General features: G+C 35.0%; 1 protein-coding gene across 2 annotated transcripts in view; it reads right to left on the bottom strand.

Moving 5' to 3' along the window:
* The window catches only part of DNAJB14 (DnaJ heat shock protein family (Hsp40) member B14), a 48,613-nt gene that overhangs the window by 12,585 nt on the left and 19,349 nt on the right, over window positions 1-16,679 (bottom strand). For both annotated transcript variants that reach the window (XM_032179041.2, XM_032179141.2), the window contains 2 exons: window positions 12,350-12,495; window positions 314-499 (listed from right to left, as the gene is read on the bottom strand). In XM_032179041.2, coding sequence (XP_032034932.1) covers window positions 314-499; window positions 12,350-12,495 — 332 coding nt within the window. The remainder of the gene's footprint in view (window positions 1-313; window positions 500-12,349; window positions 12,496-16,679) is intronic.

Genomic DNA, 16,679 nt, shown 5'->3' with positions numbered 1-16,679 from the left:
TTCATAATTGTAATAGTACTTAACTAAGACATTGCCATTACATTTCCTGCTTACATTCCCTTTCAGCTTTACATAAAATACAGAGTATCTGTACTCTTCATTTTTTTAAATTAAAATATGTTCTAGGAAAAAGGCAGGCTATTATAAAAGTAATAACCCTAATTTTTTTCTCCTGCTTTCATGAAAAACCATCACAGGATCATAACACTACAAGAAATGTAGGGGAAAAGGTAGATACATCTTTAAATAACGTAACTGGAGGTGAGACTCTGTAGCTTCATAAAATATAGTATCTATAATTACATTAAAATACCTGAAGGAAATCCACCCCCAAAAAATATATTAAACAAGTCTTCTGGAGTTATGTCAGCTTCACAACCTCTATGGAAGTTAAATCTGCCATTGTTTTGGTGGTTACATGCTTGTTCTTCATTGCCTGTGAGATCATACTGTTTTCGCTTTTCTGGATTACTTAAAACAGCATAAGCATTTCCAATCTCTGAAAAAGTAATGAGTAAAAGTTGGTAAGCAAAGTTTTTATATTATAAAAGGCTGCCCCACATAAAAACTAATGTCATGCTGAAAAAAAGACTACCTAAAACTAATCCAGAAACTTGTTAAAAGTAAGTTCTTTTAAAGATATATATTGTTTGCAATTACACATATTATCTCTCAATACAACTTTTTATACCAAACAGACAAGACTCTCTACTGCCTTGAAAACAAAGGAATATCCATCTTCCTTTTTTAACATTGTGCTCCATCTCCTAAAATCCTGCCTCTTAAGCCATTCTTCAAGTGGTTTAAACCAATAACAATAGCAGTAGCTACCATTTATTGAGTACCTAAGAACTGCCAGGCTCTGCACCCAATACCTTATTACATTGTCCGTTATTATCCCCACTTTACAAATGAGGGCCCTGAAATTCAGGAAGGTTAAATAACTCATGCAAAGTCAAATTATTCTTAGCACAATAAGTACACTCTTTTTATGCAGCCTATACCAAAAATCTTTTTTTGCACCCTGGAGCCTGAATGAGCTATTCTTTCATTCTATTATCCCGAACAATTTATCCCCTAAAACAGTAAACTCCATAAAGACAGGGACTGTGTTTATGCTTTCATGGCAATGTCCCCAAGGTCCAGCATAAAGTCTGAATTAGTTTTTAAATAAATACAGACAGTCCTCAGTTTTTCTATTTCACTTTGCTACCTTCATAACAAAAAAATTCTATTTCCCATCTCACAGTCCCAAATCCAAAAGAGGTAATGTTACACAGGTTACCAGAATTTACTTAAAACAGCATAAGCATTTCCAATCTCTGAAAAAGAAATGAGTAAAAGTTGGTAAGCAAAGTTTTTATATTATAAAAGGCTGCCCCACATAAAAACTAATGTCATGCTGAAGAAAAAGACTACCTGAAACTAATCCAGAAAATTGTTAAAATTTACAAATTTACCAATTTACAAGTTGTAATGCTTTGAATCTAAAACTAAGAACTATCCTATTCTTATTCTGACGCTTCTAATAGTTAATCACTTCATAAATACATCTTGCTTCTTAAACTAGATTGTAAGCCTCTTGCAATACAGAATATTTTAAAAATAGTTTTTGGATCCCATGCGGTGGCTGCCATAGGTACTGTACAAGCAAACATGCTCATTAGGTAGTTGTTTTTGGATGATTACACATTACACTGAAATTAATTATATACAATACTCTGGATATTTTCTTCTAATCAAGCTTCTTAAAACTGGGATTCAGAGATTGCTTTCAAATGGTGTGTATACCTTGCTGAATGAAAAATTAGGTGAATGATCCATCTATCTGAGGAGATACTTTCTTCAGATTCTCAAAGAATCTGTGACTCAGAAATGTAGCCATCATTTATGAGTTATTTCAAAGGGAAGGTATAATCAAAGATCCAAACAATGTACTTAAGAACAACACCAAGGTATTAACTCATACCTAAAAAAAGAAGCATATCTATCAATCTCTGCTAAAATTGTATTTTTAGTAACAACATCAATTTTAGGATTTAACATCTATAAACTAAAAGGGCTAGCCCATGTAATGTAATAATGCTACTTTAATAGTTTTAATACTTTAAAACTATTAATATATAGGCAACCCAATTATATTTTAAGGCTTCCTTTTTTAGAAAAAATAATTTCTAAACATTAAGATATTTTAGATGGTATTTGAGAAATACTGTCATAATCTATAATTGTACACATAAGACAATTTATATATTGTGGCCACAGTAGATTTCTATTCATTTACTTTGTGCTATACCCATATAATCAAGATTTTTTTGCAGTTCCTTATTATCTAAATAATTATATCCAAAATTTATTTTGGTATTCAAAAGTTTTACAAAATGCATTTCTACCTCATTGTCACTTATTTCACCAAAAGGTACCTTCCACTTCATTTACTTTTCTTTAAACTTTTAATACACGGATCCGCTGTACCTTTTCCCTAATTTTTCCCAATAGTAATATTTTGCAAAATTATCTTACGATATCACAAACAGGATATTGACACTGATATAGTCAGGATATAGAACATTTCTAATACCACTCTCATGCTGCTCTTCCATAACCACATCCAACTCCTCCTCCTTCCCTTCCCAACCCCTGACAACCATTCATCTATTCTCCATTTTGACAGTTTTGTCATTTCAAGATTATATTAATGAAATAACACAGTATATAAATGAGATATTATATGATATATAAATGGAATGAAACCTTTTGGGATTGGCTTTGTAAATCATAATACTCTGGAGATCCAGGTTGTCATACATGCCAACAGTTCATTTCTTTTTATTAGTGAGTAGTAGTCCATCGTTAAGGATGTACCACTGTTTGTTTAACCATTTACCACTGAATAACATCTGCTTTTTTTCTAGTTTTTGGCTACTACAAATAAAATTGCTATATACATTCATGTACAGGATTAAGTGTAAACATAAATCTTCATTTCTCTGGAATAAATCCCCAGGAGTGCATTGCTGGGTTGTATAGTAGCTGCACAGATTTTTGAGAAATTGCCCAACTGTTGTACAGAACGGCTGTGTCATTATATATCCCATTAACAATGTATGAGTGATCCATTCCCTGCATCCATACCAGCATTTGGTATTGCCATTATTTTTCACTCTAGCCATTCTGATAAATGTGTAGTGATATCCCATTTTGGTTTTAGTTTGCATTTCTCTAATGACTAATGAATGACAGTGAAAATCTTTCACTGTGCTTATTTGCCCTCTGTATATCATCTTCAATGGAATGTCTCTTCATTTTTTTGCCCATTCTAATTGGACTGTCTGTTATTTTACTTTTGAGTGTTCGGAGTTCTTTATATTTAATATATTCAAGATACCTGTCCTTTGTCAAATACGTGCCTGGCAAATCTTTTTTTCCATCCTGGAGCTTCTTTTCATCCTCATAATAGGGCAGAGCAAACTTAAAAAATCTTAAAGTCCAAGTTAACAACTTTTCCTTTTATGTACTGTGCTTTTGGGGTTAAGTCTTAAAAAATCATTGCCTCACCCTAGATCCTAAAGATTTACTCCCATTATTGTTGATTAAGTGTTATGTTTTATATTTACATTCATGATCTATTTTGAGTTCATTTTGTGTATAAGGAATGATACTTTTCGTCAGGGTTAATTTTTTGGCCTATGGGTGCCCAGTTGCCTCAAAACCAACTGTTGAAAAGGCTATCTTTCCTCCATCGAACTGCTTTTGCATCTTTGTCAAAAACCAGTTGGCTATATTAGTATCAGTCTATTTCTGGGTTTCCTATCTTGTTCTATTGATCTATGTGTACATCTCTCTGCCATTACCACACAGTTTTGTTTACTGTTTATCTATACAGTAAATCCTGAAATCTGGAACACTGATTACTCCAACTACATTCTTTTAATAAAAATAAATGTTTTTAAATATTCAGGTTCTTTCTCCCCTCATATGAATTTTAGAATAAAACTTGTTCCTATCTACAAAACAAATCCTGCTAGGATTTTGACAGGAATTGTGTTAAATCTGTATATCAATCTGTGATGACTTGACATTTTTTTTTTTTTTTTTAAGACGTTGTTTTGCTCTTGTTGCCCTGGCTGGAGTGCAATGGCACGATCTCAGCTCATTGCAACCTCCACCTCCCAGGTTCAAGTGATTCTCCTACCTCAGCCTCCTGAGTAGCTGGGATTACAGGCATGTGCCACCACGCCTGTCTAATGTTGTACTTTTAGTAGAGATAGGGTTTCTCCATGTTGGTCAGGCTGGTCTAAAACTCCCGATCTCAGGTGATCTGCCCGCCTCGGCCTCCCAAAGTGCTGGGATTACAGGTGTGAGCCACCGCGCCCAGCCGACTTGACATCTTTACTATGTTGAGTCTTCTCATCCATGAACATGATATTTCAGTCCATTTATTTAGCTATTTTCTGATTTCTTTAATCAATATTGTATAGCTTTCAGTATATAAATGTGATACAAGTTTTATTAAATTTACACCTAAGTATTTTTTTGTATGACTGTAAATGCTAATATATTATTAATTTTAGTGTCTAAATGTTCATTGCTAGTAAATAGAAATGCAATTAATTTTTTGTATATTTATATTGTGTCCTGCAATCTTATGGGATTCACTTTGTAGTTATAGTTTTTTCTGTAGATTCCTTGGATTTCTACATAGATAATCATGTCATTTGCACATAACAACAGTTTTACCTCTTCTTTTCCAACCTGTATGCCTTTTATTTCCTTTTTCTCTCTTTAAAGCAGTGGTTACTACTTCCTGCATTTTGTTGAATATGAGTGGTAAAGAGATATTCTTGCTTTATTCTTGATCATAGGGGAAAAGCATTCAGTCTTTCACCATTTAATGTTAGCGTATATGAGTTCTGTAGTTGCTCTTTACCAAGTTGAGGCAGTTCCCTTCTATTGCTATTTTTCCGACAGTTTTTATCATGAATGGGTGGTGAAATGTATCAAATGCTTTTATTCCACTGATTAATATAATCGTGGGATTTTTTTCTTTAATTACTGTGGTGGATTACACTTATTGATCTTCAAATAATGAATTGACTTTGCTACCTTGAAATAAACTTCTATTGTTTGGGGTATATAATTCTTTTTATATACTGCAAAATTCTGATATTTTGTTAAGGACATTTGGGTTTATCCCACAAAGTATACTGGTCTGTAGTTTTTTTGTTTTTTTTTGTAATGTCTTTGGTTTTGATATAAACAAGGTAAAACATTTCTTAACATTAACTGGAAAATGTCTCTTCCTCTTCTATTTTCTGGAAGAGATTATGTAGAATTAGTTTTAATTCTTCCTTAAAAAGTTTGGTAGACTTCTTCAATAAGAGTATCTGAGCCTGGATATTTCTTTTTTGGGAATTTCATAATTACAACTTTAATTCACTGAACAGTTCTGTCTTAGTCCATTTTGTGTTGCTATAGAAGAATACCTGAGACTAGCTTACGGCTCTATAGGCTGAGAAGTTTGTGGGCATGGCCTTGGCTTCTGGTGAGGGCTTTTGTGCTGCATAACGTGGTGGAGAAAATCAAAGGGGAAGCAGATAGGTGCAAAGAGGGGAAAACCTGAGGGGTGTCCTGGCTTTATAACAACCCACTCACTCAGGAAATAATCAATTCCTGCAAGCACTAATCTAGCCTCAAGAGAGCAAGAACTTACTATTGTGAGAACAGCACCAAGACATTCATGAAGGATCTGCCCCCGTAACACAAACACTTCCCACTAGGCTACACCTCCCAATACTGCCACATTGGGGATCAAATTTCAATATACCGAACCAACACAAATGTCCAACAATGATAGACTGCATTAAGAAAATGTGGCACATATACACCATGGAATACTATGCAGCCATAAAAAAGGATGAGTTCATGTCCTTTCTAGGGACATGGATGAGGCTAGAAACCATCATTCTCAGCAAACTATCGCAAAGACAAAAAACCAAACACCGCATGTTCTCACTCATAGGTGGGAATTGAACAATGAGAACACTTGGACGCAGGAAGGGGAACATCACACACGGGGGCCTGTTGTGGGGTGGGGGAAGGGGGGAGGGATAGCATTAGGAGATATACCTAATGTAAATGACGAGTTAATGGATGCAGCACACCAACATGGCACATGTATACATATGTAACGAACCTGCACATTGTGCACATGTACCCTAGAACTTAAAGTATAATAAAATATATATATATAAAATAAAAAATAAAAATAAAAAAATTTCAATATACCCAAACCACAGCAATTTCTATAGGGCTATTCACATTATCTATGTCAGACTGAGTTGTGATGATCTGTATTTTTCAACTAACTGGCCCATCTCATCTAACTTGTAAACTTATGTATATGGAATTGTTCATAGTATTCTCTTATTATCCTTTTGATGTCTGCAGTGATATCCTTGTCTCTGACACCATTTCTGACAACGGTCATTTCTGTCTTCTCTCATTTTTTGATCAGTCTTTCAATTTTATTGATTTTTTTCAGAGAACCAGCTCTGTTTCATTGATATTCACTACTGTTACTCTTTTCAATTATACTGATTTCTACTCTTATAATTTCCTTTCTTTTGCTTGCTTTGAGTTTATTTTGCTATTCTTTTTCTAGATTTGTAAGGTAGAAGCATAGATAACTGATTTGAGGCTGTTCTTCTTTTCTAACATATGCATTTCATGTTACAAGTTTCCTCTCAGCATTCCTTTAGCTGGTCTTCTCAAATTTTGATTGTTGTATTTTCATCTTTAGTTAGTTCACTGCGAGCTCTGCTTCCCAGGTTCACGCCATTCTCCTGCCTCAGCCTCCTGAGTAGCTGGGACCCCAGGCGCCCTCCACCACGCCCGGCTAATTTTTTGTATTTTTAGTAGAGACGGGGTTTCACCGTGTTAGCCAGGATGGTCTCGAATTCCTGACCTTGTGATCCACCCACCTTGGCCTCCGAAAGTGCTGGGATTACGGGCGTGAGCCACCATGCCTGGCCAAGTTAGATCAATATATTTTTTCAAATTTGTTTTGATATTTCCTGTTTGACCCATGGATACTTAGAAATATGTTGTTCAGTTTCCAAGGACTGGATGTTTTCCTATTACCTTTGTGTAACTGATTTCCACTTTGATTCCACTGTGGTTAGTCAACATACTTGTATGATTTCAATATTTTAAATTAGTAGAGGTTTATCTTATGACTCAGGATATGGTCTATCTTGCTGTGTGTTCTGTGGGCACTTGAAAAGAATTTGTAGTCTGCTGTTGTTGAGCGGCATGTTGTATAAATGTTGATTAGATTTTGTTGAGTGATGGTGGTGTTTAGTTCTTCTATATTCTTGTTGATTTTCTGTCTAATTGTTCTATCAATTATTTATTTTATTTTATTTTTTGAGACGGAGTCTCGCTCTGTCGCCCAGGCTGGAGTGCAGTGGCGCAGTCTCGGCTCACTGCAAGCTCCGCCTCCCGGGTTCATGTCTCCTGCCTCAGCCTCTCCAAGTAGCTGGGACTACAGGCGCCCGCCACCACGCCCGGCTAATTTTTTTGCATTTTTAGTAGAGACGGGGTTTCACCGTGGTCTCGATCTCCTGACCTCGTGATCCGCCCGCCTCGGCCTCCCAAAGTGCTGGGATTACAAGCGTGAGCCACTGTACCCGGCCTGTTCTATCAATTATTGAGAGAGAGGTATCACAGTCTCCAACTATAACTGTGACTTTGTCTATTTCTTCCTCCAGTTCTATTAGTTTTTGCTTTACATATTTTGCAGCTGTCTTTTGGTGCATATACATTTATGTCTTAAAGGACTGACCCTTTTATCATGTATATGTTCATAATGTACTTCTCTGGTAATTTTTTTACTCTAAAGCCTACTCGCTCTAATATTAATATAGCAGCTCCTGTTTTCTTTTGATTAATATTTACATGATATATTTTTTCGATCTTATTTTTATTCTGGATATAGTGTTATCAAATAATTTTCTTGTAGACAACATACAGCAAAATCACGTTTTGTTTTTGAAACAAGGTCTCGCTCTGTTACCCCAGCTGGAGTGCAGTGGCACAATCACAGGTCACTGCAGCCTCAAACCCCCAGGCTCAAGTGATTCTCCCAACTCAGCCTCCCAAGTAGCTGGGATAACAGACATGTGCTACCACGTCCAGCTAATTTTTTAAATTTTGTAGAGATGGGGGTCTCACTGTTGGCTAGGTTGATCTTGAACTCACGGGTTCAAGTGATCCTCCCACCTTCACCTCCCAAAGTGCTAGGAATATATAGGCATGAGTCACTTCACCTAGTGAAAACATGCTTTTAAAATGCATTATGCCAAAAGACTTTTAATTGGCATAGACAGGTCACTTACATGTAATGTAATTACTGATAAGGTTTAAGCCTGCCATTTTATTTTTTATTTTCTGTTCTTTCATTCCTGTTTTCTTTTTCCTGACATCTTGTGAGTTAGTTACTTGAACATTTTTTAGAATTCCATTTTGACTTATCTACAGTGTGTTCTGAGTATGTATCTTTGTATAACTTTTTAGTGGTTGCTCTAGGTATTATATATACATTATATATACATAATTTATATGTATTATATATACATAATATATACATAATTTGTAACCCTCTGGTGTCATCATTTTGTTAGTTTGAATTAAGTACAGAATCCTTACCTCCCTTTACTTCCCTTTATCTTCCTCCATTTAAAACATAATTGCCAGCCCGGCGCGGTTGCTCAAGCCTATAATCCCAGCACTTTGGGAGGCTGAGACGGGTGGATCATGCAATCGAGAGATAGAGACCATCCTGGCCAACATGGTGAAACCCCGTCTCTACTAAAAATACAAAAAAATTAGCTGGGTGTGGTGGTGCGTGCCTGTAATCCCAGCTACTTGGGAGACTGAGGCAGGAAAATCACTTGAACCCGTGAGGCAGAGGTTGCAGTGAGCAAAGATTGTGCCACTGCACTCTAGCCTGGGCGACAGAGACTACATCTCAAACAAACAAACAAAAAAAAATTGCCTTATATATTTTCTTTACATACATCTAAAACCTTATCAGACAATGTTATAATTTTTGCTTCAAATATCAAACATAATTTAGAAACTCAAGAAGCAAAAGTATATTGTATTTAACCATATTTTTGCTTACCATGTGTCTTAGTCCATTCAGACTGCTATAACAAAATATCATAAACTGCATAGTTTATAACCAAATCTATTTCTCACAGCTACAGAGGCTTAGATCAAAACACTGGCAGACTCAGTGTCTGGTGAGGGCCTGCTTTCTGGTTCACAAATGGTTCCTTCTAGCTGTGTCTTCACAAGGTGGAATCTGACCTCCCAAACGTCTCTCCTCCTAATACCATCACATTTGTGACTAGGTTTCAACATACAAACTTTGGGGCACCACAAATAATACCAGAGTACCATGTTCTTTATCTCCTCTTGATATTTCAAGATTCTTTCCTTTATTGTGTCCTTTTGTTTAAAGAACTTCCTTTAGCTATTCTCTTAGGTTATATTTGCTCATGACAAATTTTCCCATTTTTCCTTCATCTGAAAAATGTCTTGATTTCCCCTTCATTCCTGAAAGATATTTTTGCTGAGTATAGGATTCTAGGTTGACAGTTCCTTTTCCTTCAGCACTTGAAAAATGTGCCACTTCTTTCTGGCCTCTGTGGTTTCTGATGTGAAATGTGCTGTCATTTAAATTGCTTTTCCCCCTATAGGTAAGGCGTCATTTCAAACATTTATATGATGACTCATTGAAACATCTATATGATCATAAACATTTATAGAGTGTGAGATATTCCTGGTTCTTAGACTGACAAGTAATTTTCAACTGAAACGTCGTAATTTGGGTATTATCTTATGACAGTCTGGATCTTATTTACATATTTTGTTTTTATTGTATTCCTCTGACTCCACTTTGGAAGAGAAGGGGGAATACCATCTCATTGTTCCTAAGTGGGAGTGGAAGTCCAGGGTTTTTCCCTTGGCCTCTGAAGACACTCAAGGGGAGGGGTCCCACTGGATAGATATGTAAGTTCCCTTATGGGAACATCAGGCCTCCACTCACATCTCCCTGGCTAGGAGGAGAAGAGATACTTCATTACTGTTCTCCATTTAACTTCCCTGATACCATAAGGAAATGACTTTGTTACCTCTGGGTGGTGACTGAAGTCCTGACTGTACATTAGGCTACCTCTGATACCACCCCAGCCGGGAGAATGAGCACCCTTTTACTGCCAGGTGGAGGTGAAAGTCCACATGATCTCCACTGACATCATGAGGGAAGCCTTTCTTACTACCCAGCATAAATGAAAGTCTAAGCTATCTAGTTAACCTTCTCTGTTACCATCCCATTAACTACTGTTACTCGCCAAGCGTGTGTGGATTACAACTTGAGTTTTCTATGCAGTTTCCATCAGTGAAAAATGGGCTCATCGGCCAATTCCCTATTCTGATTCCTCTTTGGGACTAATAAACTGGCATTCTGATTTACGGGTAATCTCTTTGTGTATTGAACAATGTATCCTCTCCTCAGATATAAATCACTTCCCAGCATGTTGGTAAGTATTAAGTTTCTAGTTTTGCCAAGTAGAGCACTAAACTCTGAAATGTACCACACGAAAGTATAACCAGCTTTGTAAAACCCTACTGAGTGTCTAGCTGGCTTCCTTAGGTGACATCTATGTTGCTAACCTATTCAAAATGCAACACAGGCTGTAGAAATATGTTACATACATTGTTATTCCAAGATGCTAACATGACTTCAATACAGAAGTGGAAGAAATAGTTTAATGTTCTTAGCGTTAATAAAGAATTAACATTGAAATCACTTAGCAGATCACAAACATACAAATAACCCAGTGCCAAAATATTTTAAACATTTTTAAAATTCAAAAAATTTTACATTAAATTTGTGGAACTCATAAATCTAAACTCACTTTTAGCTTTTGGAGGAATATATGATAATAAGTTAGCTATTTAAAGATTTCAGTTACTTTTTCTGGTAACTCTGTGACTGCATACATTAGGCTCAAGCTATAAAACAAATTAAACAAATATTTATTCTATTTGACAATTCCATCAGAAATTTCCCAACTTTCTGTATTATCGATTTATAAATTAACCTAAGTGCTATTATCTGTGTTATTTTTCAAAATGAAAGCCTTATTTTTGTTTAATAAAGGTGTGTATTTGGAGGAAATAAAATAATGGCACTATTTTCTGGACACATTCTTCAGGTAATAAACTGAAGGAAATGTAATTTGCAAGTTAGCGTTTTCGAGTAAAGCTTTTCCTGTACTTTCAACATGCCACTTTTACTTTAAGGAAACAAACTGAGACAGCTCTCGCTGTCACAGTGGTATTTTACTTTCACCAGCACCACTTTGGCAGTGGCTTTTATTGGAATATATTATTAATTCCCAAATGTATTTTCCTTGGCAACTTCCTTCAAGAAATAAAACTGTTTTGGAAACAATCTTAACAGTGTTTTCATGAAGGACCAATTGATTCTTCTATCTTTTTGGAAGATGTTTAAAATGAGTATCTACTTCCAGTTATTCTAAGACCCCACCATTGTACTGTAAACATTTTACACTGGCTTTATGAATGACAAATTCACAAGAATGAACAATCACAAATTTAAGCATTTAATTATGAATTAGAAATTAATTATTACAAATAAATTGTATTTAACAAAATATAAAACTACAAAATCACTTCTCTGACATTTATTAAATTGGAAAAAAATTTAAAGAATATTGGGATGGAAAATAAAAAATAAATAGTAGGCAAGAGGAAAGATTAATTTTTAAAAAGAAAAAAATCACATTAGCTAAAACTACATATATAAAATGAAAAAACTGAGCAAAGTTTAATAGAAATAAAAGAACACTGAGGAGATATTTCTTAAATATCCAAATTCCAGTCTCTTGTACCTTAAAAACTCACAAAAACTATATTTTGCTTTTAGTTCATTTAGAACCAGATGACAATACGCTAGAAGCTCATGCATAATCATCACCCTACTTGTTCCTGGTAAACAAGAAAGCATGCATACGTGCCTAGAAAAGTTACTTGAGACTGTATCAGAACTGGAATGTTGCTTTTGTGAAGCCAAACTGCATTTGTTTGACTTCGGGTATAACTAGTTAATACTGAAATTTTAAAGGATTTTCCAGACTCTTGCTTATGCTGGTTTCTAAACGCACCAGTCCAAAAGCAGATTTAATATTCTGAAACACTGTAAAGTGAATTCTAAAGACAGCTTAGTAAAATTGCTTTAAAAGGTTTACTTTACTTTTAAAAGCATCTGTTGCTCCAGGTGCATGGTTTTTGTCTGGATGAAACTTCAAAGCAAGCTTTCTATAAGCTTTTTTCAAATCTTCATCACCAGCATCTTTCGTAACTCCAAGTACTTCATAGTAATTTTTACATTTGTTTATGCTGTGAACAAGAGAGTGTGTTATAATGTAAATTTCAAGGAAGACGGTCATGTAATATCTCTAATTTTTAATTTATTAGAACACTATAAAGAACTATCTGTGGACTCTTTCTCAAAATCTAATGATGGCTTATCCCTTTAAGGATTAGTCTGCTTCATTCTCTTTTTCGACCACAGACCATTCCTCCAACCTCTTCCCGAGTCTAAGAAGAGTAAACCATGAAAATGTCCTTAGTGTAATGTATCACAACTACAGAGAAGTAAAGCAAAGCCCATAATAATTGTGGATGAAAGTCAGAGCATATATTGTAACTAAAATGAGACAATAAGAATAATTTTTTAGTACTTGTAAGTAGATAAAGAAATTCCAAACTCCTCAAAAGTATGTCACAGCTAAGAATGAACATGCATTACATTCCAAAAATTTTGTTCTTGCATAATGTAGATCTAACCAACTATCAAAGCAACAGTTTAGTACACGCAAAACAACTGCAGTATTCTATGGTTTAAATGTCAAATTAAGTTAGCCCAGTTATTTATTTATTTATTTTTGATATAGATGGGGTCTTGCTATGTTGGGGCTGAGGCTAGTCTTGAACTTCTGGCCTCAAATGATCCTTCCATCTCAGCCTTCCAAAGTGCTGGGATTACAGGCATAAACCACTGCACCCAGCCATCCCCATTATGCCAAAGATAATTTATCTGTGTCACTCTCTGAAAAAGATAACATCTCATGATAAAATATAACATGGGACTCAAAAAATGTTATCCCTGATTTTCATTGTGATAAGCACATTTCTAAGGATACATACAGTTTGTACCTTAAAGATTTAACAGATTTAATCCTGAAATCTTTAAAGTATATTAGGATTAGAAAAGAAATACTCTGAATGGAACAGAGAACATTAAGTACATGTAGATGCCAACCTTCTTCCACAACCTAGTAATTTACTTTCACAAAAGCCACAGTACATTTTCAAAATTTTTAGAGAGTACTTTGCAACTTTAGATATGTTCCATGTGTGGGTGGCTTGATGACAGAGGTAGTGACAGGCAAAATGATCTAGGGTATAAGTGGACACTGGCAGCAAAAGAACTGCAAAGACTGACTCAAAGTTTTCAGAGAAAAGAGACAAGATTGATCTTTTTTTTTTTTTTTTTTTACTATTAAATCTATTAGTTATCACAGTGCTTGGCACACAATAGGGTCTCAGTAAATATTTTTGAAGGAAATGAGCCTTAGCTTTCTTTATATAATGAAGGCATCTATCATTTGTTATATGAACTTGGGGGTAAAAAGGGAAAGTAATATAAAATTATACAAATTTACAGAAATTAAAATTGGATTTTTCTACTTTAGATACTTAAAAAACATTAACATACATCAATTTTATTCCAAAAACATGACATTTCCTTTATTTAGTCAATAATATTTATTGAATACCAACTATGCCCAGACAGTGTTCTAGGCATTTGACATGTATCTGTAAACAAAAAAAGAGAATGATCCCACCTGTGTAGAGACTCATTCTCCTAGAAATGTTTTGAAACTATGTGATAGAAAAAAAGGAAATGAGGGGCATTTATAAAACACCTACTGTGTGTTAGGTACAGGTCCACCATCCCATATCAATGTTCTAATATCCATAAAGCTCTGAAAAATCAAAGTTATTCTATAACTAATTTGACTGCATAAAAAACTGAATTGGACTCTAGATTTTGCCTCTAGGCAAAAATCTGACCTGAAAAGATGTGAAGCTACTACAGAATCTTCATTTATCCCATTTAAGTGTGAATACCTGTATGTTTTGCTGTAGAAATGTTACTATTTGTTATGGACTGCTGCCCTAGACTCTAAGATGTATAATATATAATACACTGTCATCCCTTGGTATCCACAGGGGATTAGTTCCAGGATCCTCCCTCCTTGAATACCAAAATCTACAGATGCTCAAATCCCTGATATAAAATGGTACAGTATTTACATATAACTTTTACACATCTTCCCATGTACTTTAAATCATCTCTAGGTTATAAATAGTACCTAAGACAATGTAAATGCTACGTAAATGGTTGTTACACTATATTAGTTGTTTAATGTGTATTATTTTTTATTGTTGTATTGTTATTTTTCACCAAATACTTTCAATTCACAGTTGGTTGAATCCACAGATGCAGCACCCATAGATGTGGAGAGCTGACTATATTAGTACCTTTCTAAAATATGAAGAATTCTGAATTCCAAATTGCATTTGTTCACAAATATTTCACATAAAGAATTGTAGAATTTTATTATACTGATTATTTTACACAAATTATCTCATTTACTCCTCATTTGGTAGATATTATTCCTATTTAACCAATGAGGAAACCAGTCTTTGAATGGTTAAGTAAATTGCCTAAATTCACATAACCAAGTAACAAATGAGAATGAGGACTTATTTCTTCAACAAAAATTTACTAAGCATTTACTTTGTGTTAGGCACAATTTCAGATGCTACAGTGGTGAATAAAACAGTCAAAATCACATTAAATTTACAATTGGGAGAAGAACAAGCAATAAACAAATATATAAGTAAAATATAATGTACATCATATGGTGATAAATATCTGGAGAAAAATAAAGAAGCTAATAGAAACAGAGAAAGGAAGGGCAGGCCTCCTATTTCAAATAAGTAATAAAGGAAGGCCTCACAGGTTAAGAATTCAAATCTGTTAATCTGACTTGAAAATCTTGCTGTCTCAGAACTGGAATACAGAAAAAAGGATACCCTTCAGATTTCAAAGTGACCTATCATCTTCCTATTTCTTTCTTACAATCAGTATTGAAGCTGACTCTCTTACCTCCTAGATCTTTGCAATTGTTTTTGGTGCTGAACACACCTTCTCTGCCTCTCTTCTTGGTTAGCTAGTTTCTACAACTTCTCCAGACCCTGGCTTAGCTCTTCCTTTTCCTAAGAATCCAAATTCCTCAGGACTAGGTTTGCTGCCCCTCTTATATCCTCCCCACATCCTCTGAACTTAGCCTTATCCCAACAATTACCACAGTGTACTACACTTGCCTCTTTACTTGTCTGACAACACTTCTAGATCACAGATTCTTTGAAGGCAGGGATTATGTTTTGTTCACCATATATGCTGGATGGATGGACAGATGACTTTCAATTTGAGAGCAGAAATGATGAGGATCTAAAAAGTCATGTTCAGATCAAATGTGATGAATGCTGTCATGAAAATGTAGTTGGTACTAAAAATCATTTGGAATAGAAGAGAAGCAGTTAACAGAAGTGAAACAGACTATGAGACAAGGTGTAGAGGTATGAATATGGCAGACACTACCTGAATGCAAAAAATAAAAGGTAAATTAAACACTGAACAATCCTAAAGCCTTACTACTTGGTTTGAGTGTGTAGGATGTTTAATTATGTTCCAGATTAAGCCTCTAAATTGTCTTGTTTATAATTACTGAGCACAAAAGCCTGGTCAACTTAAAAAGGCAGCTGGATAGTGTAGACAAAGTAGGTGAAAATTTGCAGTGCTCTAGATAGGGTCATAAAGCTAAGAATTGCCACAGACAAAAAAAAAAGGGGGTGGTGCCAGACAGGAAAAACAGTTATTTCACTAACTCTTAGCTGTATTCAGCTCCACCATATCTTCTCCACACTAAATTTTTCATTATATATTAGAGAAGAAATTCTTGAGAAGCCAGAAGTTACAGTCATCATCACCAATGGACAGCCTGAAGACTAAGTATTTGAAGTAATGCTCCAAATATACCCATTCACCCAAGTTTTCACATCTGAATGAGAAATTATCATTCATATATCTATTTTCATTCATATTGCTGTTCATCATGCTCCTTTTCATCAGCTACATGTGTTTGTCACACTTTTTACAACCTGCTGCTTTCTAAAAGAGGAAAACCTTCTCCTGCCTCACTGAAGAATTAAAAGAAATTAAAAAGGAGTAACCCATTACCTATCTTGGAAGGAAATAATGTACAACAAGGCCAAAAGGATCTGTGTGGAGCTCAACAATGGGAAAACTCTGCCTGGTCCAGACTTTGTCTTCTCTTATGTGCATGGAAGCATAGTTGGTGGGAGAGGAAGGTCATTTTTCGATTCTGTTTTTTTCATGTGTGCTATATAGCTAATTATTTAAATATACTCCAAATTTACCTAGTGTT

This window comes from Hylobates moloch, unplaced genomic scaffold, assembly GCF_009828535.3.
Source record: "Hylobates moloch isolate HMO894 unplaced genomic scaffold, HMol_V3 SCAFFOLD_2, whole genome shotgun sequence".
NCBI classification, from domain to species: domain Eukaryota; kingdom Metazoa; phylum Chordata; class Mammalia; order Primates; family Hylobatidae; genus Hylobates; species Hylobates moloch.
This window is presented reverse-complemented; position numbering and strand designations above follow the sequence as displayed.